At 47.8% G+C, this 25,872-nt stretch overlaps 1 protein-coding gene across 1 annotated transcript; it reads left to right on the plus strand.

Annotated features, from left to right (window-relative positions):
* Window positions 1-4,588: 4,588 nt before the first annotated feature.
* Window positions 4,589-24,393, plus strand: LOC311312270 (leucine-rich repeat and fibronectin type III domain-containing protein 1-like protein; the record flags this gene model as incomplete). The annotated part of the gene is made up of 2 exons (XM_084442161.1): window positions 4,589-5,973; window positions 23,715-24,393. The coding sequence occupies 2 exons, from the start codon at window positions 4,589-4,591 to the stop codon at window positions 24,391-24,393; spliced, it is 2,064 nt and encodes a 687-aa protein (XP_084298287.1).
* Window positions 24,394-25,872: the final 1,479 nt, after the last annotated feature.

A 25,872-nucleotide genomic window follows, 5' to 3' on the forward strand; every position in this document is an offset into this window, starting at 1 on the left:
CTACCCCTTACCAAAAATATGTTTATTCAAGTGTGCTATTATTATACTTCTTTAAAGAGGGGTGGGGGGAGGTGGTAAGGGACTGTTCACCCCTCCACCAAGTTTTGTGACCATTGGTTTGGTAGTTTTAGCGTAAACCTGGTCTATAGAATGAAGGGAAGTGAATGGCCGGCAGTGTTTGGGCGACTTGTGGATCCGCCCCATGATTCAGATCTGCTCCAAAATTGAATGAGCTCTAAGTTGGCACATGCTACACCCCTCCACCGAGTATCATGAAAATAAGTCTTGTAGTTTTTGAGTAATCCTGTTCCAAAAAATGAATGGAGGTGAATGGCCGGCCGTGTTTGGGCGGCTCATGGACCCGCCCAGTAATTTGGATCCACCCCCAAACTTAATGGCTTCTAAGGTGATCCATGATGCACCCCTCCACCAAGTTTCGTGAAAATCTGAGCAGTAGTTCTTGCGTAATCCTGCTGACACCCGCCACTGAAAACATTACCTCTCGCCCAGCTGTTAGTGGGGCAGAGGTAATGAGAAACCAACAGTATGCGCAATGATATTAGGAGCTCATTAAACAAACATGCAGATTGCTCCATCTGAAGTGTTGGAGAGCACTGATGCCACCGCCATGATGGATGACTCTGCGGGCGTGATTAATACCACGTACAGGCACTGTTGTCGTACTGTAGCAACGTGGAGTAATTACAACAAAGATGGATTGTGTGCAGCAATAAGGACTGCTGATCTTCCTCTTGTACATCTGCTCAGCTAATTTTCTAGGGGGGGGGGGGGACCCGATTGCTCCAAATCTACCCAGAAAGTGTACAGTATATGGTTCTGAAAGGGCAGTGGTTCTGATTGGCCTAAACCCAGCCAGGGACTGTGATTAGGCAATAAATTATTTAATTATACAAAGCCACTGGGTGAGATTGAGCCTTCTTAGGTGCTAGGCCTTGTACCGAGGACTACCGGTCCCATAATCCTCCGTTCTTCTAGTCCTCGGGTACCCTCCAGACGTTCGCCGTGACCTTGTTTTATAATCCATATTGGCACCATGATCCTTCCTCTGATGTATGCTGTGAAAGAGTTGTGAAAGAGTGCCTTGGGTTTTTCCTGGAAGTGTACTTGTCTGTAATGAATCCTGCACCGTGGGGTCTGGTGGACAGTATTACGGCTCTGCATGTCATGGTTAATTATGCATTAGACGGCGCTACTGTAAATGCCAAGGTGGAACCGGTGCGACCAGAATGATAGAGGGATGAAGTATCATGAGGGAGCGGAGGGTATGAGTGGAAAGGATGAGTTGTCGTAAAAGTGGTGTCTGGTCTGGGCAACCAGCAGTCATTTTCTAGACATTCTCTGTTCATTCTCACCCAAATCCTCAGAGAGTAGAGTTGCTCTACCGTCACACACACACACACAAACACACACACACACAGACACACACACACTCACTCACACACACACACCTCAGGGGTCTCTGCAAGCCGTTCCACTCCGCAGCAGACAGCCTAATATATCTCCATTGAGGGAAGCAGAGAATCCAGGAACGTGCGGCATGGTTAGGGAGCCCGTCCCGTAAATAAGCTCTCGAGCGTTGACTTTCTCTCGTCTCCGCAGTGACCCTGGGGATATGACGACCGGCTCGTTGGTATTTCTTAGACCCTTGGGGAGCTCTGTATGAGGGAGTTTTTACAGTGATGCATCCTGCCGAGGCCTGTTCTCAGCAGGTGGCATACTAATAGGCTAACAGTTGTACCATGGTAGTTTTAGGCTTGGAACCTCCACTAAATTTCAGATGATTCAGCTAAACAAAAGAGAATAAAAATAGAAGGAGAGAGGTACCTCAGCCACCCTGCACTATGTTAATGAAGGAAGAGAGGTTTGTACTGTAGCATGGTGTTAAGTGTCTGAGTCATCTCTTCACAGGTCTAGGGCTGCTGACATCATTAATTCATCATTGTAGATTCATTGTAGGTTGTAGGTTCATCATTGTAGGTTCTCTCCATCACTCCTAGGAAGATTTATAGTTGCTAATGGCAGATGACGTGACTTTCACTGGCCTCCCGGAAAAAAATAATAAAAAACACACCGAAAAAAAACACACCAAAAAAAAAAACACTGAGAGACTTCAGCTAATTCAAAACTCTGCAGCTCAGCTATTAACCAGAACCAAGAGGAGAGAGCACATTAGTCCAGTCTTAGCTGCTCTGCATTGGTCTGGGTAATATTTAGAATTTATTTTAAGGTTCTTCAGTGCTTTGACAGAGTAAGCACTCGACTAAAATTAAACACTCCTGTTATCTGGCGGTGCGTCGCTCCAACAGCAATGGCTAAAGGATGTTCTCGCAACGTCCAGCATGCTGCACTGTTCCCCTCGTCTCCTCCCCTCCCCTCCTCACCTCCTTGTCTTCTTAGCTCCTCTACTCTCACCACAGTACTTGTCACAGCTGCGGGCCGTAGTGACGTACTGCAATATTGTGCACTCTGATGTACTGCGCTTTAAAGCCACCCCTGCCGTCTCCTTGGTGAGCTCTCAATCAAACCTCCTTGCTAATAAAAAGCGCCACTACGGGAATGCCATCTATTTCCTCCCCAATTCCTAGTTTTATTGTCTTCCGCTCCACTTTCTGGTTTTATTGTCTCTTTTCCCAGAACAAACAAAGTGTGCTGTGCAATGGCCATGGACCATGGGATCATCCTGCTATATTAAGTTATAAAGCGTATCCTTCCTCTGTATGAAGATGTCAGCCTGATTTCTATGACCAGAGCAATGGTACATAAATCTGTTGAGAGAGTGAGGGTGTTTTCAGGATAGTCTACAGTGTGTGTGTGTGTGTGTGTGTGTGTGTGTATGTGTGTATGTGTGTGTGTGTGTGTGTATGTGTGTGTGTGTGTGTGTGTGTGTGTGTGTGTGTGTGTGCGTGTGCGTGTTAGTGTGTGCGTACGTGCGTGTTAAAGATATGGAGCCATAAGGACAGCATAACCATCATTATACATTAAAGGAGTGTTTTATAGCTGCATTATTGAAGAGGATGGGGGGCGTAGACTGAGAAGAAGCTCTTGTCTCGGTTGGTTACGGTCTGTGACCATTCATTTCTCTTCCCCTCTATCCATCTCCCCTCTTATCCCCTTCTCTCCTATCCCTGGATGACATATCCATTTCCGTTAAGGCGACTCATCTTCACTTCAGTGAGAAAACAATATATGACATCCGTAGCTTATCTGGCACTGTGGTGGACAGTGAGCTATGGTGGTGGTGTGAACATATGTCACCCAGTGAATATCTAGCCCCGTTATTCTATTCACCAAACGCAATCATGTAGCATTAGGCCTATGTCAAGGCAGGCTGATGCCATCACAGGACCACAGTTCCAAATCCACCACAGCTGTGTGTATGGATGTTACTTGAGTTACTTGTTATTTGCGAGTAATAGCTTTGATGGATGAAGGTGTGCTCATACTGCAATTCATGGCATCTCCCGTGCAAATATGCGCCTGAGTATACACTATAAACCCTAGCGTGATATGTAGCTGTTTTAATTGAAGAGTGAGTAGGTGTTTTAACTGCAGTGGGAAATGTAGGTGTATGAGCTACAGTGTGAGATATTGTACACAGGTAGATGTATTAACTGCGGTGCGAGATGTAGTTGTTTTAAATGCAGAGTGAGATGTAGTTGTTTTAAATGCAGAGTGAGATTCAGGTGTTTTGACTGCGGTGTGCAATGTACAGTATTCGCTTTTTAAATGCAGAGTGAGATATAAGTGTATTAATTATGGTGTGAGGTGTACAGTAGGTGTTTTGACTGCAGTGTGAGATGTAGTGAATCGATTGCAGTGTGAGATAAAGGTGTATTAGCTGAGGGGGTATTTAGAACCATGGTTTCATGAGTGATCCAGATGGTGTTCCTGCTGGGATGAACAAATTCCTCACCTGGCAAGAGGCAGATAGTGTGTGTTAGCCTAGAGTGGCAATAAATGATTCTTTCTCTCAGTTCTATAAATACACACACCTAATTTCCCCTTATCTTCTCATTGGTGGATTGAGATCCTCTCCCAGGGAGCTGGCCAATCAAGTGGTCGGTGATTTATGAACCTTTTTTTTTTTTTTAAGAACTTCTTGTGATGAGCTTTGCAAGGATGGACAATTCCTCCCCCTTGTCTTTTAGAAATGGAGAAAGTGAATTCTCAAGAGCAAGGTAATCTCTATACATGCTTTATATAAACACTATTATTATACCTTACCTTGGTTGTCCTCCCCAAGCTCTGTGCTTGCTTTGTGAGGGTCTAATCATCTGTGATAAAGCCGCACAGTCTCAAAGCTCGCGCTGGATCTGCAGTGCAGTGAACGAGAGACAAGGTCTATCTGGGTTCGCTGTGTTCAGCTGCTGTGTTTTCCAGCTTCGCGCAGTCTTATCTAGAGAACATCTCTTTCTAGCCATCATTAGTTCTGTGTTGCAGTTTTCCCCTGCCTTATCTAGTGTGTGGCCCAGTTTCCCCGACATGCCTTATACAGAATATGTGTCTGTCTGGTCTAACCATAGCCCTTCTCTTGTGTGTTCTAGTTTACCCAGCACGCCAGAGGAGGATGGACAGGCTGATCTTCTCCCTGCTGGTGCTGGCCGTGACCACCAGGGGGCAGCTGTGCCCCAAGCGCTGCATGTGCCAGAACCTGTCGCCCTCGCTCGCCATCCTGTGTGCCAAGACCGGCCTGCTCTTCGTCCCCACGGCCATCGACAGGAGGACTGTGGAGCTGCGCCTGACGGAGAACTTCATCACGGCAGTGAGGAGGCGGGACTTCGGCAACATGACCAACCTGCTGCACCTGACGCTGTCGCGCAACACCATCAGCCAGATCCTGCCCTTCGCCTTCGAGGACCTCAAGAGGCTCCGTGCGCTGCACCTGGACAGCAACCGCCTCACCGTCATCAGGGACGACCACTTCCGAGGGCTCACCAACCTCCGCCACCTGATCCTCAGCAACAACCAGCTGCACAGCGTCTCGCCACACGCCTTCGACGACTTTGTGTCCACGCTGGAGGACCTGGACCTGTCCTACAACAACCTGGCGGACGTCCCCTGGGACACCATCGGACGCCTGACCAACGTCAACACCCTCAACATGGACCACAACCTGATCGAGAACGTCCCGCAAGGCGTGTTCACCAACCTGCACAAGCTGGCGCGCCTGGACATGACCTCCAACAAGCTGAAGAAGATCCCCCCGGACCCACTCTTCCTCAGGATCCCCGTCTACGCCAAGTCCAAGGGTTCTCCGCTCACTTCCCTGGTGATGAGCTTCGGAGGGAACCCGCTCCACTGCAACTGCGAGCTGCTGTGGCTACGAAGACTGACCAGGGAGGACGACCTGGAGACATGCGCCTCGCCGCCGGACCTCTCCGCCAAGTACTTCTGGACCATCTCCGAGGAGGAGTTCATCTGCGACCCGCCTGTCATGACCCGGAAGTCGCCACGTACCTTCTCCATGGAGGGCCAGCCCACCAGCCTGAAGTGCAAAGCCAACGGGGACCCTGAGCCGGAGATCCACTGGATCTCGCCGGAGGGCCGCCTCATCTCCAACTCCTCAAGGACCGTCACCTTCAGCAACGGCAGCCTGGAGATCAACATCACCTCGCTGAAGGACTCGGGCACCTTCACCTGCATCGCCTCCAATGCCGCGGGCGAGTCGACGGGGACCGTGGAGCTGGTGGTCAGCCCCCTGCCCCACCTAGCGAACAGCACCAGCCGCGCACGCGAGCCTGACCCAGGGCCCTCCGACATCCTGACCTCGGCCAAGGCTACGGCCGGCGGGACGGGGAGCAACGAGACGAGGGGCCAGGACCGAAGGGTGGTTCTGGTGGAGCTGTCCGGCACCTCGGCCCTGGTCCGCTGGCCCAGTCAGAAGGCTGTGCCGGGGGTTCGCATGTACCAGGTCCAGTACAACAGCTCTGTAGACGACGCGTTGGTATACAGGTGAGCTGTGGCCCTGTCTGTTTGTCTGTCTGTCAGTCTGGTTGGCTGGCTGGCTGGCTGGCTACCTGTCTATCCATCTGCTGTAGCTTTCTGGCTTTCTATCTGGTGGGCTATCGGGCTGTCCATCATAAACAGCCATTATAAATTACAGAGATAAGTATCAAGCACTGAGAGGACGCTGTGATCACTTCATGATGAGCTTCCACAAATGAGAAAGTCATTTGGGAAATGGGGTTAAAATTCTGAACAGATCAGCGCATCTTTTGACGAGGTGCCTTCAATTTATATATTATTAGTTAATCATGAATAATCATAAACACATTAGTCGAAAGTACAAATTAATGTGATTATAATTAGCTGGAAAATGGGATTTGATTTGCTGGATGGAGATGAGAACTACACACCAGTAACAGTATTATTTTATCTTGTACTGTATGTGTGTTCATCTTTACTCTTGGGGGTTGGGTCTATTGCCTTCCTCAGCTGCCACATAACAGCCGGATGTCAGACTGTATAATTGGTCATAGAACATAATGGTTTTATCTTTATCACTAGAGATCAATAGAGCACATTCCCTTTCATTTAACTCTTCTGGCACACTTTCCAACAGAATTAGAACACTCACTTCCGAGTTGAATCATATTAACAGATGAAACTGTTCTAGAATGTAAAGTATTGTACTGTAGAACGGCCTGCCCACTGTACGATCCCATTTGCTGCTTAAAGAGGAACGGAAATGAAATAGGAAGTGAAGGTGACATAACAGATGTGTTATCAGTCTTATTCATGTTACAATACCCAAAACTGCCAAATTAGTTATAAAGGAGAAAACTGTGATGCCAGTTTGATGTTTTGTTACTTGGGCGCAGCCATCTTGAACGCCAATGATTGTGACGTCATTGGTATGGTACACTTGACAACTAGCCTAGCCTACTGTACTGTTACTGTACACAGATCGAAATGGCGTCTCAAAACAGTGCAACAATGCGATAATTGCTAAGAGATCAAGAGGAGTACACTGCATTGATCCAGGGTGTACCAATGAGTTTTACAATACATCGGCAGCTGGTCTAACGACACATTATTGCCAGTGAAACGAAAAGCAGCCCTCAGATGCTGGCTAGCGGCCTTGAAATGGGCTAGCCCACCTACTGCACTGGTGTTCAGGGTCTGTAGTGATCACTTTTTGCCATCCGACTATGAGGAGAGGCATCAATTTCACCAGTGGAAGACTCGAGACGATCAGGAGCAGAAGACTGAAGCCAGAGGCAACGCCTTCTGTTTTCAACTTCTCTAGCTACAGAGCAGGGTCAACACAGAGCCATGGCCAGTCATCTTCATCATAGCGTACGTTTCTGGGGACACAACCAACGCTATCACACGGCTACCTGGCTAAAGTCCTAGTAAGCTATAATGCTAGTGATAGCTAGCTAGCTACTGTACAGTACGTCCTAGTAAGCTAGCACTAGCTTGCAAGCTAGCGTGAACACAACAGCACCATTCATGCGGACAAAGGGGTGCAGACGCCCTCCTCGGATTGTAAACGGCTGGTTTGTGTTGATTGACCTTGAATATAGTGGCTGATTCATTCCATATTGGGTGAGGCTGCATACCTGCTACTTATAGGACGCTCCAGCGTTTCAGCCCTAACGTCCCTCAGGGACAGCATCGACACCTCCAGTACATCTCACTCTCCACAGAGCATCTGGAAAGTCCTCTTGGAGGTAATACATTGGTCTTGCTGGATAAAGTCATCCAGGTTTGCCTCCTGGCAGCAAATAGATTTGACCGCAGTCGGCATAGGTATGCAACCCCTACAGCTTCACCAGTCGTTGCGGCCCACTTGCTCCTGAGCCTGAACAACAACTTGTTCATATTCCTCCCTTAAAGCACAACGGGTGCTTCTCGCACAGGTTCGTAGGCGTAAGAAATGGGATTAGAAATCACGATGAGGAAATATCTCTCAACACTGTCAGAATTGCTCATTTTGGCTAGTTTCACAGCAGGAAGATTCTCAACTCGTAAGCTGTCTGTCAACTGTGCAAGGAGCTTACCATACTAGTGACGTACAGTAGGTGATTGCGCAATTCAAACATGGCTGCATTATATAGCTTCAAACATAAATATCAATGTCGGAAATGTGATTTATTTTGTGTTTTTATCTGGGGGGGTTTTCCGGATTAATTTATTTACAGGTAGTCTTTAAATATGACAAACAACACGTTATCAACTTTGAGTTCACTTTTTGTGTTCCCCTTTAAGCTGTCGGGTCTGACCAATGGTAGCAGTTACCATGGCAAAAGATTGCTCTGGGCTCTCATTCAAGAGGGGTGCGTGCCCAGACTCTAACAGCACGTCCCAGTGATCCTGCAGCGTGCAGTCAAAGTAACACTCTCACACAGAGACGGGGGGAATGGAACCGATTTTCATTTCGGTCTTTGGGAAACATGCTCACTAAACAGCGTCTGTGTCTGGGTTCTGAGTAATGATCTGGGATTACAATCACGGAGCGAGCCTTCAGCTCAGCCCAGGTTTCAGACAGGGAGATACAGTAAACAGGCAGCGAGCACGGTGGCTCTGCAGGGCCATAACAGACGGCGTTAACGAGGGCTGCAGTAATGAACTGAGGCGTGGCAGGAAAGATCTTCAGACCAGTTGAATCTATGTGCTGATAATCACTCCTACATGACTCATCAGCCATTCTGGCTATTGATTACTTGTCTGGTTTATTTAATTGGTCTGGGATAAAAGAAAGCACACAAACTAACAAACACACTGAGAAATGCACAAACACACACACACACACACACACACACACACACACAAACACGCACACACACATATAAATGCACACAACATGAACACAAGATTCAAGATCAGTTTATTAGCCATGTACATGTATATGGTTTCCGCATACTAGGAATTTGACTAGGGTATTGCATATGCTGTTGCAGATTATATAGGGCAGGGTGTAGGACAGGACAGGATTATGCAAAGACATGACAGTGCAAATACAAAATACAATATAGCTGCAAGCAGCAATAACGGGGCCAAGCACAATGAACGCATCAAAGCCAACGAGCAAAACACGCCATAGCTACATTGGAGCTATGCATGTGAGCATCTATGTCGCCTGACCAGGTGAATCAGGTCAAATTCATGCAACAGTATCATCATCACCATGATCATCATCATCATCATTATACAACTGCATTCACATTCAATTCATCTGAAGGCGTCAAGTGAGAGTCAGGTCCTTTTTAGAATCTCATTACATTCATTCTATTTTGGTACATATGTTTTAGAACCTATTTCTCTGCATGTCTACATGCCACATGATCATTCTCCAGGCCTTCCATCTGCCTGGAAGGCCCACCTCTACCATCAAGTCTCAGTGCGGGGATTTCTTGATAATTCAGCTACCTATGAAGAACACTCACAACTTTTGTTTCTCTCTACACCTCACAGTTTCCAGAAGAATGCCCCCCCTACACTTGGTGTAAGTAGGCTATGTAGTCTGTGGGCTACTGTCCTCTCCCAGGATGAAGTGTTTAGATTAAAGGCTAAAACCCTCTCCCTGGTTGAAGTGTGTAAGCTATATACTGCAAAAGGTACACTATCCAAACTTGATACTCTTTACCACTCTACCATCCAGTTTGTCACCCATGCCACATACAATACACACCACTGCACTCGTTACTCTTTGGACAACTAACCTTCCCATCAAACCTGTCATAACATTCCCTAGTTTAATCTCATTTGCACCCTTCTCCAACTATCACCTCTCTACCTATGTCACATTTTACACTAAATGCCTCTCACACACTGACTCCTACAAAAGCCAGTTCATTTACAATGGCTCTACACAATATCCAGTCTTAAAGCAGACTTTAAAGATGTACACACACATCAATTCTTTATGAACGCTGATAGCATTTGTGTAACAGAAACATCGCTAGCATCTGCCATAGCCACATTTGAGCTATGCATGTGACTGTCTTTGTCGCCTGACTAGGTACATCAGGTTAAATTCATGCAACAGCATCATCATACAACCACTATCACAGTTAATTCATCTGATGATGTCAAGTGAGTGTCAGGTCCTTTTAAGCATCTCAACACATTTCTTCTTTTTTGGGACATATTTCTAGGACCTATTTCTCTGCATGTCTACATCCCACATGGTCATTCTCCCGGCCTTCCATCTGCCTGGGAGACCCACCTTAACAATCAAGTATTACTGCAGGGATAGCTTGACAATTCAGTAATCTGTGAACAACAATCACAATTCTTGTTTCTCTCTTAACCTCACAGTTTTCAGAAGAATGCCCCTCTCCCACCCATACATTTGGTGTAAGTAGGCTATGTAATCTAAGGTCTACTGCGATGTCCCTGGATGAAGCATGTATGCTATAGACCATTTCCTTTCCCTAGATGAAATGTGTATGGTATAGACTACTCCACTCTCCCTAGGCTAATAGTTACTACCCTCTCCCGGGATGAAATGGGAAGAATGGAACTACCCTACAGCATCTAGAAGATTCAAAAACAATCAATAATCTACCCTCTCCCTGGGTATAATTCTGTAGTCTAATTGGCTACTCTCCCTTTTCCTGTGAAGTATGTTATATATAAAATAGCTGATAATAGTGTTTCTGGGAGATTGGAATTGTGTCAATTACCTAAGATTTGCACTTAATGTGTTGCAGTAAACCTAGCCTACAAGGCTACTAATGACATGTCTGTAATGTTTAAGAAGTCTCACAGTTAAAGTAAGGTAATGTCCATCCAATTGACCTGAATGACTACTGTCAAACTAAAGTGGAGTCCATATGCATTCAATTGTAGTGATCTTGATTATTTCAGTTAAACAAGCACATTCTTCATATAAGAAGAGACGACACATTGGTCTAATTCTAGCAATGAAAATACAATGAAAGTGCAATGGGGGTCCCTTTGCACAACAATGCTTATATAAACATCAAAATGTAATCTGACAGTGTTGTGCCCAATTAGTAAGTTGTAGAGCATGCCATCAGCTACCCATACAAGCATTATGAACCCCATTTAGCCACGGGGGGCGCTACAGCAATCAATTGCGTTTAAGCCACTTTTAAGAATTTTGCCTCGTTGTACCGCCACCCTTTGGCCTAACTGCTTCATATTTCTTCAGTTACCTCAAGATATGCTCTGGTACTACTATATCTGTTTTCGGAAATACCATCCAAGCGGTTAGGCCTGAACAGGAAATGAGCTCTCTAGCGCCCCCATTCAGTTAAATCTGGCCAGTAATGGAGGCTTTGCCTCGGGCTGACATTGTCGGTATGAACACAAAGTTTTGTGGTGTTCCATGCATTCCTTCAGAAGTTATAGGCCTTTTTGTGAAAAGACACACCCTCTGCAATATTCAATTGCTCATAGTGGCTCTTTTCATCAAGTTTTCTAAATTATGCCGAGATGGAACTTTAGATATTCATTGCTACATTCTATCTACTGTGCTTCATGTAGATTGACAAAACTTCCTAGGAGGAGATAGATTTCAAGTGTTTTTCAAAAAATGCAAAATTGTTGCAAATTAACATAATCCGAAGTTATGGCTCCTTGAGGCAAATTTGTTCACCCTGATGAGACATATATGCCTCCAAAGCTGCATGACTCTAGCTCCAACGGGGCATGACATATGACCATTCAAAGTTTGCATTTTAGCCCCTTTTATGTATTTTGTCTTGTTATAGCGCCACCCTGTGGCCAATCAGGCTCTTCTTTCTCCAGTGACCATTAGACATACCCTGGTAACACTGTACCGTGGTTCGGAAAGCTCTGCATGGCGGTTAGGCCTAAACTGAAAATGAGCTCTTTAGCGCCCCCATTTGGTTTGATTGGGCCAATAATGCAGTGGCCGCCTCAGGTTATATCTGCACAGATGTCTACCAAGTGGCGTGGTGTTCTGCACAACCCTTAAGAAAGTATACCACTTTATGTGAAAAGCCACGCCCCATGCCATTTTCATTGGCTCATAGTTGCTGTTAAATTTAACTTTTTACACTTTTGCCGAGATGGAATTTTAGATATCGTTCCCTAGATTGTGTGTAACGGATTTCATGCAGATTGGTCAAAGTCTCTAGGAGAAGATAGATTTTAAGCATTTTTCAAAAAATTCAAAATGGCGGAAAATCTATATAACCGGAAGTTATGGGTCCTTGAGGCAAATTTGTTCATCATGAGGAGAGACATATGTGTGCAAAGTGTCATGTCTGTAGGTTAAATGGGGCCTGAGATATGCCTGTTCAAAGTTCGCAACTTCAGTCGGCTGCTATAGCGCCCCCTTTTGGCCAATCAATGTGAGACTTGCTCCATGGCTTTGGGCCATAAGCCTCTACCATCTTGCAAAGTTTCGTAAAAAGTTACCAATCGGCTATAGGGCCTGGCATAGGCTCCCATGGCGGAAAAAGAATAATAATAACACTACCAATAACAATAGGGTCTTCGCCCCTTCGGGGCTTGGCCCCTAAATATATCCAAAAAAGAAAAAGTACCAATGCAAAATATTCAACATATAAAGAATGGAGTGTGGTGAGAGTATATACAGTGTGTGTGCATTGTGTAGTGTGATTTATGTGCCATGTTTTATTCATACAGTGCCATTATGATATGTACATAGTAGTGTACAATCAATACTCGGTACAATCAGTACAATCAATACTCACACATCTACATGCACAAATATTAACAAACACTCCCACATGCACAGATACTAACAAACACATCCACATGCACAGATACTAACAAACACATCCACATGCACAGATACTAACAAACACATCCACATGCACAAACAGTAGCAAATCGCTCGTTACGCAAGCCTTTATACGTGTGCTACTGCATATGCTTTCTTGTGTACACACCCACCACCTTAGGTTTGGAGAACATCACGCCAAAGTACTCAACACTTTCCTCACAAGCACCCACACACACTGCCAGATAAAGGCCCCTCTTAGTGTTTCTCAACAGCTCAACGCTGCTTCTCTTTCTCTGATTCACTGGATTTTAAACCTTCACTGAGCCAAGCGCTTCTGTGGATCCTAGAGGACTTGGCATTAATGAGGCAACGACTAGGAAAGGGTTCAGTAGCTCTACAGCAGGAATAGACAGTAGGATTTGGCAGGATCAGGACAAGGCAGGGCTAGAACTAAACAGGACTAGAATGGAACAGGTTGGACCAGAACCCGGAACTGGGATTAGTCAGCATGAGAATGGACCAGGACCAGAACATGAATTAGGAATTAGTTTGAAGCATGAATAGGTTTAGGACTTAGCAAGACCATGCAGGACTAGACAGAACAGTGGGAGTGTGTGTATCATTGCTCGAATGGCCGCACCACCAACAACCAATCCCAGCGGTTAATTAGTCTACAGTCTCCGGGAGTCGTAACAACCTTGGAGAGTCAAGCCATGGAATAAAATGCCCAACCGCCACCGCCAGCTCCCCACGCACCGTTAACAATGAAACAGTAATCAGTCCAGAGCGCACAGGAAGTGGATCGACTTAATGAAGAGCTGTTGCGCCAGCCCATTACGCCAGGAAATGGCCATGGGTGTTTGGCTGCTGATCGGAGCAGAGAATATGTGTCCAGCTTCTTTACGGCCCCTGCTTGATTATGATTGGTTGCCTCGTTTAAACACGAATGTGTTTAACATATCATATTCATGGAAAGCTCTGAACGAACAAGCAGGTCTGATATTCAATCCTTTGTTCCAGCAGTTCTGTCACCCTCTTGGTGGCGAGTTCTTCTATCGGAGAGTACGAGTGTACAAAGCGTTCCTCTACGCTACCAGCGGCCAGTGGGAGAGGAGCCACTGAGTCCATCTGTGGGTATTGTGACTCATCCCTGTAGCTCATCTGATGTTGTCCTGATCAATGCCTCTGTAATCAGACGGACAGTGTGTGAGGACCAGCGAGGACAGCATTATTAGCCGGCACAATGTTTGCGCAGTGCCATCGATAGTCTGGCCGCGCAGGTGGTCAGCAGCGAATTGATGGGCACAGCTGGACTTGTTCTGCCAGAAGGCACTCATCAGAACAGTAGCACTCAGTGGGCTCTCATACAACAGAATAAGGAGAAGTAGAAGGGATCTCTTCTTCTGCAACCCTAGGGAGAACAATCTCCAATGCCGACATCGCCCCAAGCGGGAATCGAACCCGGGGCCTTCTCGCTGTGAGGCAACAGCGCCAAGTGCTGTGCCACCGTGCCGCAAACATAAGGTTCCCATATTGAGAGTGGACTCGACCTCCCCCAGCTCCCGTTAACTGCCTTCAGCTCCTTTCAACTCCGCCCCCCCCCGAAGCATCTTGACCTCCCCTTGACCGCCATGTGCTACACCCCCCCGACGTCTGATTCCTCTCCGCCTGGGCGATCCTCCCCATGGGCGACTCTCTCTGCAGCAGCCGTCTGCCCCCGAACAGAGGGAAGTGTCTTTCTCTGTCATACAATCCCCTCTTTCAACAGTGACTCCTTCACACACACGGCTTTCCAGATCACCGCTGCATGGGGCCCTATTAGACATGGGCGAAGTAGCAGCGCAGAGAGAGAAAGAGATGAGGTGAGATAAAGATAGCGAGAGGTAGAGAGATCAAAAACGGAGCAAGCGGTGAAGAGAACGGGCAGCAGAGAAGGAAATAAGATGGTGGTGAAGATGAATTGGGATATCCTGATCATTATGAGCTTAGCGGTATGATAGTGTGATGGCTGACCTTTCATCCTAAAGCTGGGCTTCAACCTGAGAGTGTGTAAGTGCTGTTGGAGCTGGAGCTGTTCCCGCCCCCCCACCCCCCCTTCCTAATCCGGTCATCCTCTGGAGCAGCAGGGTGGAGATTGGCTGAGAGCTCTTCAGTAAATCCCATTTAGACTGTGTGAAAGAAAAAGAAGCATATGTTTGGGTTTGTCCAATCTCCGTCAGGCATTAGTGTGTGTGTAGGTGTGTGTGTGTGTGTGTGTGTGTGTGTGTGTGCACGCATGTGTGTGTGTGTGTGTGTGTGTGCGTGTGTGTGTGTGTGTGTGTGTGTGTGCACGCATGTGTGTGTGTGTGTGTGTGTGCGTGTGTGTGTGTGTGTGTGTGTGTGTGCACGCATGCGTGTGTGTGTGAGCGTGTGTGTGTGTACAGAGAGACCGAAAGGCTTGAGCAATGACCAAGTGATGGATCGGAGAAAGAGACAGATGGATTATGCAGCCTGTTCATTTTCATCCTCTCCCTCACACATACACACACACACACACACACACATCACCTCTGTCTCATCCCCCATTGGCTGCTACAGTAGCTGTTTTATTGGTGGTAAATTGTCTGATTGATTAATTGGTGAACTGGTGTGCAAACACATACACTGTACAGATGAGAGCTCTCAGTTGGCGACCCTCAAATCAAACATGTAATGCAAACACACTGTCATCTGCTCACTTAGAGGGAGTGGTTCAGAACTGCACTGCACTCAGCCTGTGATTGTGAGAGATTTCACCCCAAATTCATCCTCCAGACTGAGCCAAATACCAACATGTACAGTAGGTGATCCTCATAGGGTTCTCCCTGTCAGACCAGTTAACTGACTGCTAATACTGTTAATTTGTTTAACTCTTTGTAATATAGTATGCCGCTAATCTGTGTACTCACACACACACACACACACACGCACACACGCACACAAATGCAACATTGAGAGCTTAGTTAGCCATTTGGTCATTGTAGTCTAACCCAATGATCCATTTAATAGCTGCTAATGCTATTACAGCAGTGGTAATGCGGACTAAACCCTGTATTGGTTACACACACCTGCTCCAATCATTACAGCCAATTCAAAGCAAGCAGGAAAGTACGCCATAAGAGACCTTTCATCGACATAGGCGTGCTGCACTCATCAAATCAAATATAGCCGAGATCAGCGAAAGCCCTGTCGCTCCCTACCCACGGTCCTTTGCAGCTTGGAGGCGTGTTGCATCGTGCTTTCATCATTCCTCTTGTGCCCCAGATCAATTTTTAATTATGCCGGTGGTTGACACGCCCCTCCCCCCCCACACACACACACCCCTTCCCCACGAGAGAGGAAGGTTCATTAAAGTACAGGGGACAGCTGCTGTGTTGATAACGAGGCAGGAGATAATAGGTCAGAATACTGATTCCACATACTGATGATACTGCATGCTGACTGTACTACCTATGTAAAGAAAAGCTGAGGGGATGAGAGGGGAGCTCAGATCGTTTCCATCTTGGATGTGCTCTGCTTGAGGTGGTGTGAACCAGCCCACTCAGACACCTGAGCCCCCAGCACACTCAGGTCAGGCAGGTGTCACCGTGTGTGTGTGCGTGTGTGTGTGTGTCCGTCTGTGTGTGTGTGTCGGAGGAGGTGAAGTGTAGTTGGCAATGCTGCTGCCAGGCCCTTTCAGTGTCGCAGGTGCTATGCCAAGGACTGACATCCACAACACACACACACACACACACAGCAGTGTGTGACCATATGCAGCAGCTGGACAGCTAGACAGAATGCTGTTTAATGCATGGTGCAGTGCTGTAGATCACAGGAGGAGTGGAGAGCTACAAGTGCCGTGGTCTGTGTTGTGGATCAGACTAGACGATGGCGTCCGGTGTGTTTTAATGGGGACGGCCATTAGAGACTATGTTTCTCTGAGCCCAGATTGTTTACACACACTAATGGCATGTAAGTAAATCAATCCAGAGAGTGATTTAAATGCGCTGTCTCTCCACACACACACACACACACACACAGAGGATATTACTCCCCTGGTGCCGACGCCACGCGAGAGCCACGCGAGAGCCACGCGCTCCGCGGCGGCCTGAGACGGCCGCATTCAAAGTCCACCGGGGCGATCCCAGCAACGTGTCCGCAGGCCGGGGATTCAAGACGCGAGGGGTTGAGCGGTTTCCACCGCGGAGGGGGGGGCGCAGATCATCCAGTGGTTGCGACTTTCTGGACTTCGAAGAACAGTCGATCTTGCAAAATGAGGGTGGGGTCAGGGGCTGCACAGAACCGTACGCCCGCCTTCTTCGCTCTGACAAGGTGGACTCTCCACTGGCTTGACCTTCAGACTGGCGGGAGCCACCGGAGGTCAGGTATGACGGCTTCCGAGGTCAGGTTTTACTCCCCCCCAGATGCGGCACTCGGAGATCAGTGGTCTCGAGCTGCCGCAGGGGGCACAGCAGGGGGGCTGGATGATGGAAAGCCTCCATCCTGGCAGGGAAGACTAATTCACTGGGCTGTTCCTGTTTCATCATGCGAGACTAGCCAGCGAAAGGAACCATCAGCTCTCTCACACACACACACACACACACACACACACAGAAACACACACACACACACACGTTACAGTAGACAGCATACTTGATAAACGGTAGGCGTAGCGTGACTGCCTGGAGGAATTTATCTGTTAGTCAAATGTGTCTCTCTTCAGTCAGTCAGTCAGTCAGTATTTCTGTCTGTCTGTCTGTCTTCCTGTCCATCTTCCTGTCTGCCTGTCTCTCTGTCTGTTATTGATGCTACAATACCAAGCTCCTAACAAGCTCCTGCACTGGGTTCTGTTCAGGTTCAGTTGGTCTGAACACGAAGACACGAAGTGGTAGTACAAGTGATCTAGCATCAATTATTCAACTGGATTTATTTTGGCTCAACAAATGTTTTTTTGTTCATCTACCGTAAAAAACCCAGACGTAAGATAGCCAAACATGCTTTCTCTCCCTCTCCCTCTCCCCCTCTCTCTCTCTCTCTCCCTTTCTCTCTCTCTCTCTCTCTCACACACACACACACAACACAAACAAGCAGCTACGTGGTCATAACGCTTTCCTCCTTTTCTATTTTATCCCTCCCCTCCTTGCTTCCCCCTCTTCTCCTCCTCTCGTCCTCCTATCCTCCTCCGCTCCCCCCCGCTCCTCCTCACAGCCAGCTAGGAGGGTGTCGGTGTGACCCATGAATAAGTGATGATCTGGAGGTTCAATGTTCTGTTTGAGAGGCTGGTCATGCTCGCTGTCCCTGGCAGCACCCCCTTCCCCCAGCCACTCTTCCATCCCTCCTAGCCCCCCATCCATCCCTCCTAGCCCCCCATCCATCCTTCCTAGCCCCACATTCATCCATCCAGCCCTGGCTTTGTTCAGAGAGAGTCTGGTAGGGAGAGAGTGGAGGGCTTGGCAGGAAGGTGAGTGTGTATTGGGGGGGGGGCCAGCCTGTTGAGAAGCAGGAGGAGCAGGTGCAGGCCCAGCCTGCTGAGAGGCAGGGGGAGCGGGGGTAGAGCCGCTGGCCCCTCCGGGCGTGTCGTCCCCTGGCCGCGCGGTGGTTTTGTTTCCCCTGAGGCGGTGGCGCTCGTTCGGAGGGAGGATTAGCGGAGCCTCTGTGTCATCCATGCCCCCGCTGGTGCCGTCACGCCTCACTCCCAGAGGTCCTCTACAGACATGACTCACTTGTTACTATGCCAGTGCCACTTGAGTCACAGATCCTGACGCACCTAACACATGACTGAGAGGGGGAAATAATAGTGTGTGCGTGTGTGTGTGTATGCATTACATTTCATTACATTACAGTCATTCAACTGATGCTTTTATCCAAAGTGACTTATAATTGCGTTTAATGTAGGCAGTCAGTGTACTACTACTCGCCAGAACACAGAAGTGCATGTCCCTTCTAAACAAGTAACTAAGAGCTTAATCTAGTGCTGAAGCCAAAGTGCAAGAGTAGCAAAATGTAAATGCAATAGATGCTTAAGAGGGAGGATCGTGGTAGTACTTCTTGAAGAGGTGAGTTTTTAGCCTGCGACAAAAGATGGGCAGCGACTCTGCTGTCCTGACGTCAGTGGGCAGTTCATTCCACCACTGCGGGGCCAGGACAGAGAAGAGCCGTGACCGTGTCGATCAACCGCAGGGGCCTCAGAGCGACTGGGCAGCCGATCGCCCTGAGGTAGCACAGAGTACCGGTCAGGAGGGGGTGTAGGTCTTGACCATGGCCTGGAGGTAGGAGGGAGCTGTTCCTTTCATTGCCCTGTAGGGTAGTACCAGAATGTTAAACTGGATGCGAGCTGCCAGTGAAGGGAACGGAGAAGGGAAGTTGCATGGGAAAACTGCCTGATATTCAAACTTTGGCTGGTTGAATATCAGGCACGTTGCAAAGTCTCCGGGGTTCAGCAAAGGGGCAGATAAATGAGTTCAGCCCTGGGAGGCCCTGAAGATAAAGTCGTCTCAAGTGATTCCTCTCCTTTGCTTAATTTAATACCTTAACACTCATTTAATGCAGTGTTCTATCACCCGCCATTCAAATTCATGCTCCTCTCTCCACCCGCTCTGATTAAACCTATCGGCAGGGTTTATTTAAGTGTATCTCCCGCGTCCGAGGCCCAGGTTTGTCCTGTGTTTCTATCAGCAATCCCATCCCGTTGGCAATTCCTCTTTTCAGACTCTGCTCTCGAGTCCAGCATGCTAATATGGCTGGCCGGGAGGTTTTTGAGGTCATCTTTTCTCCGCTAGACTGCACGCCAATCACTCAGCAAATTATACTATTCTATGGCGCCCCTGCGCTGGGATTATGCAAAGCGATGAGTATTCTGGCAGATTTGCATGTCTCTGGAGAACGCATTGGAGGGGCTAGAGGGAGTAGAAATACAAACAGGGCGGTCAGCATAATTTATAGGATTATTGAAAGAAGGACACACACACACACACACACATCCGGCTCTTCATCCACGTCTCTCAATTAGTTAGATGATCAGTAATCAAACCAACAATGCACGGAGCCTCATCTCGCTGCGTACATTTTGTCAGACACTCAGCAGTGATTTCATTTAGCAGAGCTCTCTGTGGCTCCACGAATCACTCTCCTGCTGCCACAATACCCACATATTCTCAGTTACCTTCTACCCCGTGTCCCTACCTGCAGTCCACCCAAACGTAGCTCGCTCCCTCCTTCTCTCCCTCCCTCCCTCCCTCTCTCTTCCTCTCTTCCCCCCTGTAACAGTCTCTCTCTCTCCAGTGCTCTGTAAGAGGCTTGGTGACAGATCAAAGCAGAGGGAGCCATGATAGGGTAGCTGGGCGGGTCAGAACACCACATCAAGTTGCCTTTGTTCAGAGGCTCCGCGTAACGAGAGGCTGAACTGACTGAGAGAGCCAGCGAGGGGAGTCTCGAGACGGTCGGCTCCGTTCCCCCGGCCGAAGGTGAAACAAACGAGACGACTGGGCGGCCGCGGCAGCTGTCTGGTTAGTTTGAGGGCCGAGGCCCCCGCGCGTACCCCCCCCCCCCCCCCCCCCCCCCGAGAAGGACCAGGATGGAGACTCCGCTCACACAAAAAGACACAGACATGCACTGGCCTGAGCGTTGGACTGACATGTTTACAGCAGAGAGGTGAATGAAGGGAGAAAGGAGGAAAGAGTGAGAGGAGAGAGAGGCAGAGAGAGGGAGCGAGGGAGAGAGACAGAGAGGGGGAGAGAGAGAGGGAGAGAGACAGAGGGAGAGAGAGAGAGGGAGAGAGATAAAGAGGGGGAGAGAGGGGGAGAGAGAGGGAGAGAGGGGGAGAGAGAGAGAGAGAGAGGAAGAGAGACAGAGAGGGGGAGCGAGAGGGAGAGAGATAGAGAGGGGGAGGGAGAGAGGCGGAGAGAGAGAGGGAGAGAGATAGAGGGGGAGAGACAGAGAGGGGAGAGAGAGAGGGAGAGAGACAGAGGGAGAGGGAGCGAGACAGAGAGTGGGAGAGAGAGAGGAAGAGAGACAGAGGGGGAGAGAGAGGAAGAGAGACAGAGACGGCAGCAGCAGCAGTGGCCAGGTATCAGGGCGTGTTCTAGACGGAGGTCAGTGCTGCAGTGAAGGCGTATCTCATGCTCACACTTAATTCCTGTTGGAATATCTGCTCTGTATTTTCATGGCAACCCTTAATGGCTGCGTGTTACAAGGAGGAAACATGTTCTACTAGTCGTCTTGTGTTGCTACAAAGCAGTTCTGTCTGGAAAGAAGATGTAGCTGTGGGGCGTTAAAACCCCCGTAGCTGTGGTAAAATCCCATGTAACCCACTGCCTCGAGTGGTCAATTGCTTTTCTACAATGGAGAGTTTGGATACTTGATTCTGATTGGCTAGCAGCCGTGGTAAAATGCTCTGTAACCCACGGCTGCGTCTGCATAACAATTAGTATTAATGCACTGTCAATCTCATTGACGAGGCCATTGATAAGATCAAGCGGTAGACTATGCTTTGCGTAGCAACCACTCGCAGCAACCTCGCCTTTTTCGTATCCTATTACAAAAACACACTCATCATGTGTGTGTGTGTGTGTGTGTGTTTGTGTGTGTGTGTGTGTGTGTGTGTGTGTGTGTGTGTGTGTGTGTGTGCGTGTGTGTGTAGGGGGAGATTGGCACAGACATCTCTAGCTGTATGGGTATGTGTGGGCTCCGGCTTCCTCCGCTAATACCAAATGTATTTGACAGTTTCATCACTCTAAAATATGTAAGACTGCAACCATCTTTTTTCATGGGAAGTGAAACTTGGCAGCAGTGAAGTTGGAGCCTGTCAAAGTTTTATAATGAATATAAAGTTAATGATCCCCTGCTAGCTCAAGGCTCCTGGGAATTTATCACTACTGAGCCATGCAAATCTTCTGGTCCACTTTCTGTTTCCCTGGGGAAGAAAAAGCTGTGTTGGGCTGGACCACTGTGTTGGGCTGGACAGCTGTGTTGGGCTGGACAGCTGTGTTGGGCTGGACAGCTGTGTTAAACCTGTGTTGGGTGAAGGTCTGAACCCACCTATTCCATCCCTTCAGCTCTCTCTGGGTGATTCCTCTCTTTGTCTTCAAAATAATTGCCACATTCTTAAATTATTTATTGTTGGTGTAATAGCGTAGTTTGACGGCAATGAGAGAACTGCTTTGCTCTCTATATATAAACAGTGCGTTTGCCTTTTGGCTGCGGAGATCCGTCTGCTTCTTAAATTAGATGGAAATGGACACTGTTTACCAAATGTTTCCCCAGCTGTCAGTCAGCCACCTAAACTGTTGACATAATTTAAATGTCATGTTTCGTTTGATAGACCTGGTAATGATCAGCCCAGAGCAGTGGGAGATGAGGTGTGTTGTGTACGGGGACACAGACTGACACACAGACATGCTCTTGGGGGAGTCTGCACTAGCAGGTCTCTGTCTACATGCTAATGACTGTGAGGTGAATGTGTCAATTCCTCCGGTAGTCCGAAGATTAGCCTCTTGTAAGCCTGCTTCACGGACCGCACCCTGGCTCGATTCAACATGGCGATGTGTACATCCAAACCTTTTAGAGCTGTCTCCATCCAACCCACTTTGGGGTTGGATCCAATATGGAGCAGCCATCCCTCTCGCCAAGCCTGAGTTTCCACCATTAGACCAAGAGGGCATTCTGGAGGTCTGGAAGAATGACCCTGCACTTGGGTAAGGCTACATCATCGTGACGGTGTGGAACCGCCTCCGCTACAGACCATTAGTGTTCCACATGCAGTGCTATTTGACATCCAGTGTGCGTGAGAGGAGTGCGTCAGTCTCTCTGTCAGTAGCTGGGGGATTATCTAAGCCTGCCCACGCCGTGACTGTATGCCTGACAAATTGGAACAAGGTGGAAATGGTGCGATTTAGCAAAGTGCAGCGATGTCGAAAATTACCCGACAGCGCGAGCGCAATCTTGTCAAACCATTACACTTGAGCGCAGAAAGGATCGATTTGTGGCTCTAAAAGCAAGTGACTAAAGAGATAGATGAATCTTAAGTTAAGTGAGGCACAAAACATATGTCGAATGTTGTGATGTTTCATTTAAGACATGAAACTGCCTCCTATACCGTTGACACACAAACAGTAATTCCTCACCCACTTTTGTTTGTGCTTCTGATCAGGAAGCGAATTTACTCCACTGACGCTCCAGAAAACCCTTATATAAAGAATTTTAAACCTGGTACCAAGCTGTACCGTATGGATGTGTAGTCCTCTGAATGTGTTTGTCGAGTGCACGCTTCTGAAGATACTGCAGTCAAAAAACAACTTTTCGGAAATGTTTGCGAAGAGCTCAGCATCAAAGCCCTAGTACTCCGTGGTCAAATCATGCAATGGAGAGAGGTAGCCATCACTGCCCTCTGGTGGTCGGCCGGAAGTATTAATAACTCCTCTACACTCACAACGAAAGAGAAAAATAATTTGTGGATCCGCCCTGTAATTCAGATCCACCCCAAGATCTAATCAGGTCCAGGGTACCTTGGGCGTAATATACTTTATGAACCGAGTATGAACGTGTTTTCGAGCTATGGTGCGAACAACATGCCTAGCCAGCCAGCCAGCCAGCCACCCATACATACATACATACATACATACATACATACATACATACATACATACATACATACATACATACATACATACATACATGCATACATACAGTACATACATACATACATACATACATACATACATACATACATCATGCATGCATACATACATACATACATACATACATACATACATACATACATACATACATACATACATACATACATACATAAATACATACATACATACATACATACATACATACATACATACATGCATAATGCATGCATACATTCATACATACCCACACACACCCACACACACACAGAGACAGCAGTGAACACCCTACCTGCGCACCTCGCAGTGGCGCAAGTAAATACCATCTTCCCCACTGGTCAGTGATAACAGCTCTCCTCTTCTCTGATTGGCAGGATGATCCCCTCCAGCAACCACGACTTCCTGGTTCGCGACCTGGTGGCGGGGCGGGAGTACGACCTGTGCGTGTTGGCAGTGTACGATGACGGCATGACCGCCCTCACCGCCACGCGCCAGGTGGGCTGTGTCCAGTTCACCACGGAGACGGAGTTCAACCAGTGCCAGTCGCTGCACAGCCACTTCCTGGGCGGGACCATGATCATCATCATCGGCGGCATCATCGTGGCGTCCGTCCTCGTCTTCATCATCATCCTCATGATCCGCTACAAGGTGTACAGCCAACAGGGTGGCGGCGACGGCGGCTCCAAGGCCGGCGCCCTCGGCGCGCCGTGTGCCCAGGCCAACGGGGGGCAGGCCGACGCACGGGTGCCCCGCTCCAGCTCGAAGGTCGCCGAGTGCCAGGAGGATGCGGCCCATGCCTGCGGAGGGGCGGGGCTGGGGCCGGGCGGGGCAGCGTCCCCTGGCTCCGCCCTGAGGGACACCATGGCTCTGGTGGAGGACTGCGAGAGAGGCCTGGGGAAGGACCCGGCCCCCCAGCCGGCCCAGCCCGCCACCCAGGCCATGCTTTCCCCCTCGCAGAGGCGCCTCGCCAGGACAGCCATCGAGATGAAGAGGAGAGATTCCCTCACATCCAAAGATACCAGTGGCCTGGACCCACTAGGAAGTGAGTACTGAGAGAGAGAGAGAGAGAGAGAGAGAGAGAGAGAGAGAGAGAGAGAGAGAGAAAGGAAGGATGTATCTCTGATGAAGCAGTGCACACTGGTTTCTGGCATTTGACTTCTAAAGTGTCCAAACGTGCAAGCGGTTATGGCCACTATCTTTAAACTAGTAGGCCATTGTGAGAATAGGCCTACCTCATACAGGCACATAGAAATCATCTGATGTTGCCTTCACGAACATTAAAAACAATCATAAATCATGTGACGTTTAAGGCCACGTCTTCATCAGATAGATTGGCATGACACAAAACGGGATTATATGCTTCGCCCCCGCTTGAGAGCGGCAGTCTTTCAAAACAGGTTTGGCCTACACACAAGGGAGCAGTAGGTGTATAACACAGGCAGGAGAAAAAAGGTAAATGTGTTTATATCTAATCAAATTAATTTGATTTACATTATTATCTTCTGACATGCATTCCTTTACGAGTAAAAGCGAGTGTCTATGTTTAATGCAGTTTATTATTAGCCTTATTGACATGTATTTTGTAAATATTTACAATGACATGGAAGACAATTCCAATATATCAAGTAGGACTATAAAAGTCTACAGTATGTCGTGAGCATAAAGGAAGTTAAACAAATTGTGTCTTTAATACAAATTACAACTTGTACAGATATGGACCCATTTGGGAGACCGGAGAAAAAGGTAACGTTTATATAAAAATAGCAAACATACAAGTGCTTACTTTAAACAATATAGGGGATATCATGCCGATAAATTCCAATTGTATCTTTGTAAATACAAATTACTAGACTATGAATGTAGACCTATGGATATGGACCCCAATGCACAACTCAGAAAAAAAAAAAAAAAAAGTAAATACAAATTATTTCAATATGGACCCAAATGACTCAGGAGACAGGAGAAAAAGGTAAATGTGTTTATATTAAAACAGCAAACACACAAGTGACAGGGGACATGAGGTGAATACAAATTCTTAGACTATGTATGGATATGGACTCAAATGCATGTCTCCGGAAAGCGGAACGGAAAAAGGTCAATGCGTTTATATGAAAAACGGCAAACATACATAAGTGTTTGCTTCTAACACCTGAACATATAAGCGCTTACTTTTGACAACATAGGGGACATAGCCTACATTTGAATTTCCATTATTATCTTCTGACGTGCGACCTGAATTGTATTCCTTTGCGAGTGAAAACGAGTGGAGGTCTGGAGGTGTGGCCTCCGGATATCAGTGCGCCCTGGAGGTCATGCGCCCTGGCGAGGTTCTGCCCTAATGAGGATTACGCCCTACAAAGCATGGAATCGGGAGGAGGGAGGTGGGGGACCAAAGGGAGTGATGAAGAGGAGCGACAGAGAATGTCAGGGAATGTGGGATAAAATGAAAAATAGACACCGCCTCAGAGGTGTGATGGAAACAAAATGACCCAGTTTTCACCATGAACTCTAGAAATGTCAGGCTTGTCTGCT

The sequence above is a fragment of the Borostomias antarcticus genome (genome assembly GCF_949987555.1).
Source record: "Borostomias antarcticus genome assembly, chromosome: 1".
NCBI lineage: Eukaryota > Metazoa > Chordata > Actinopteri > Stomiiformes > Stomiidae > Borostomias > Borostomias antarcticus.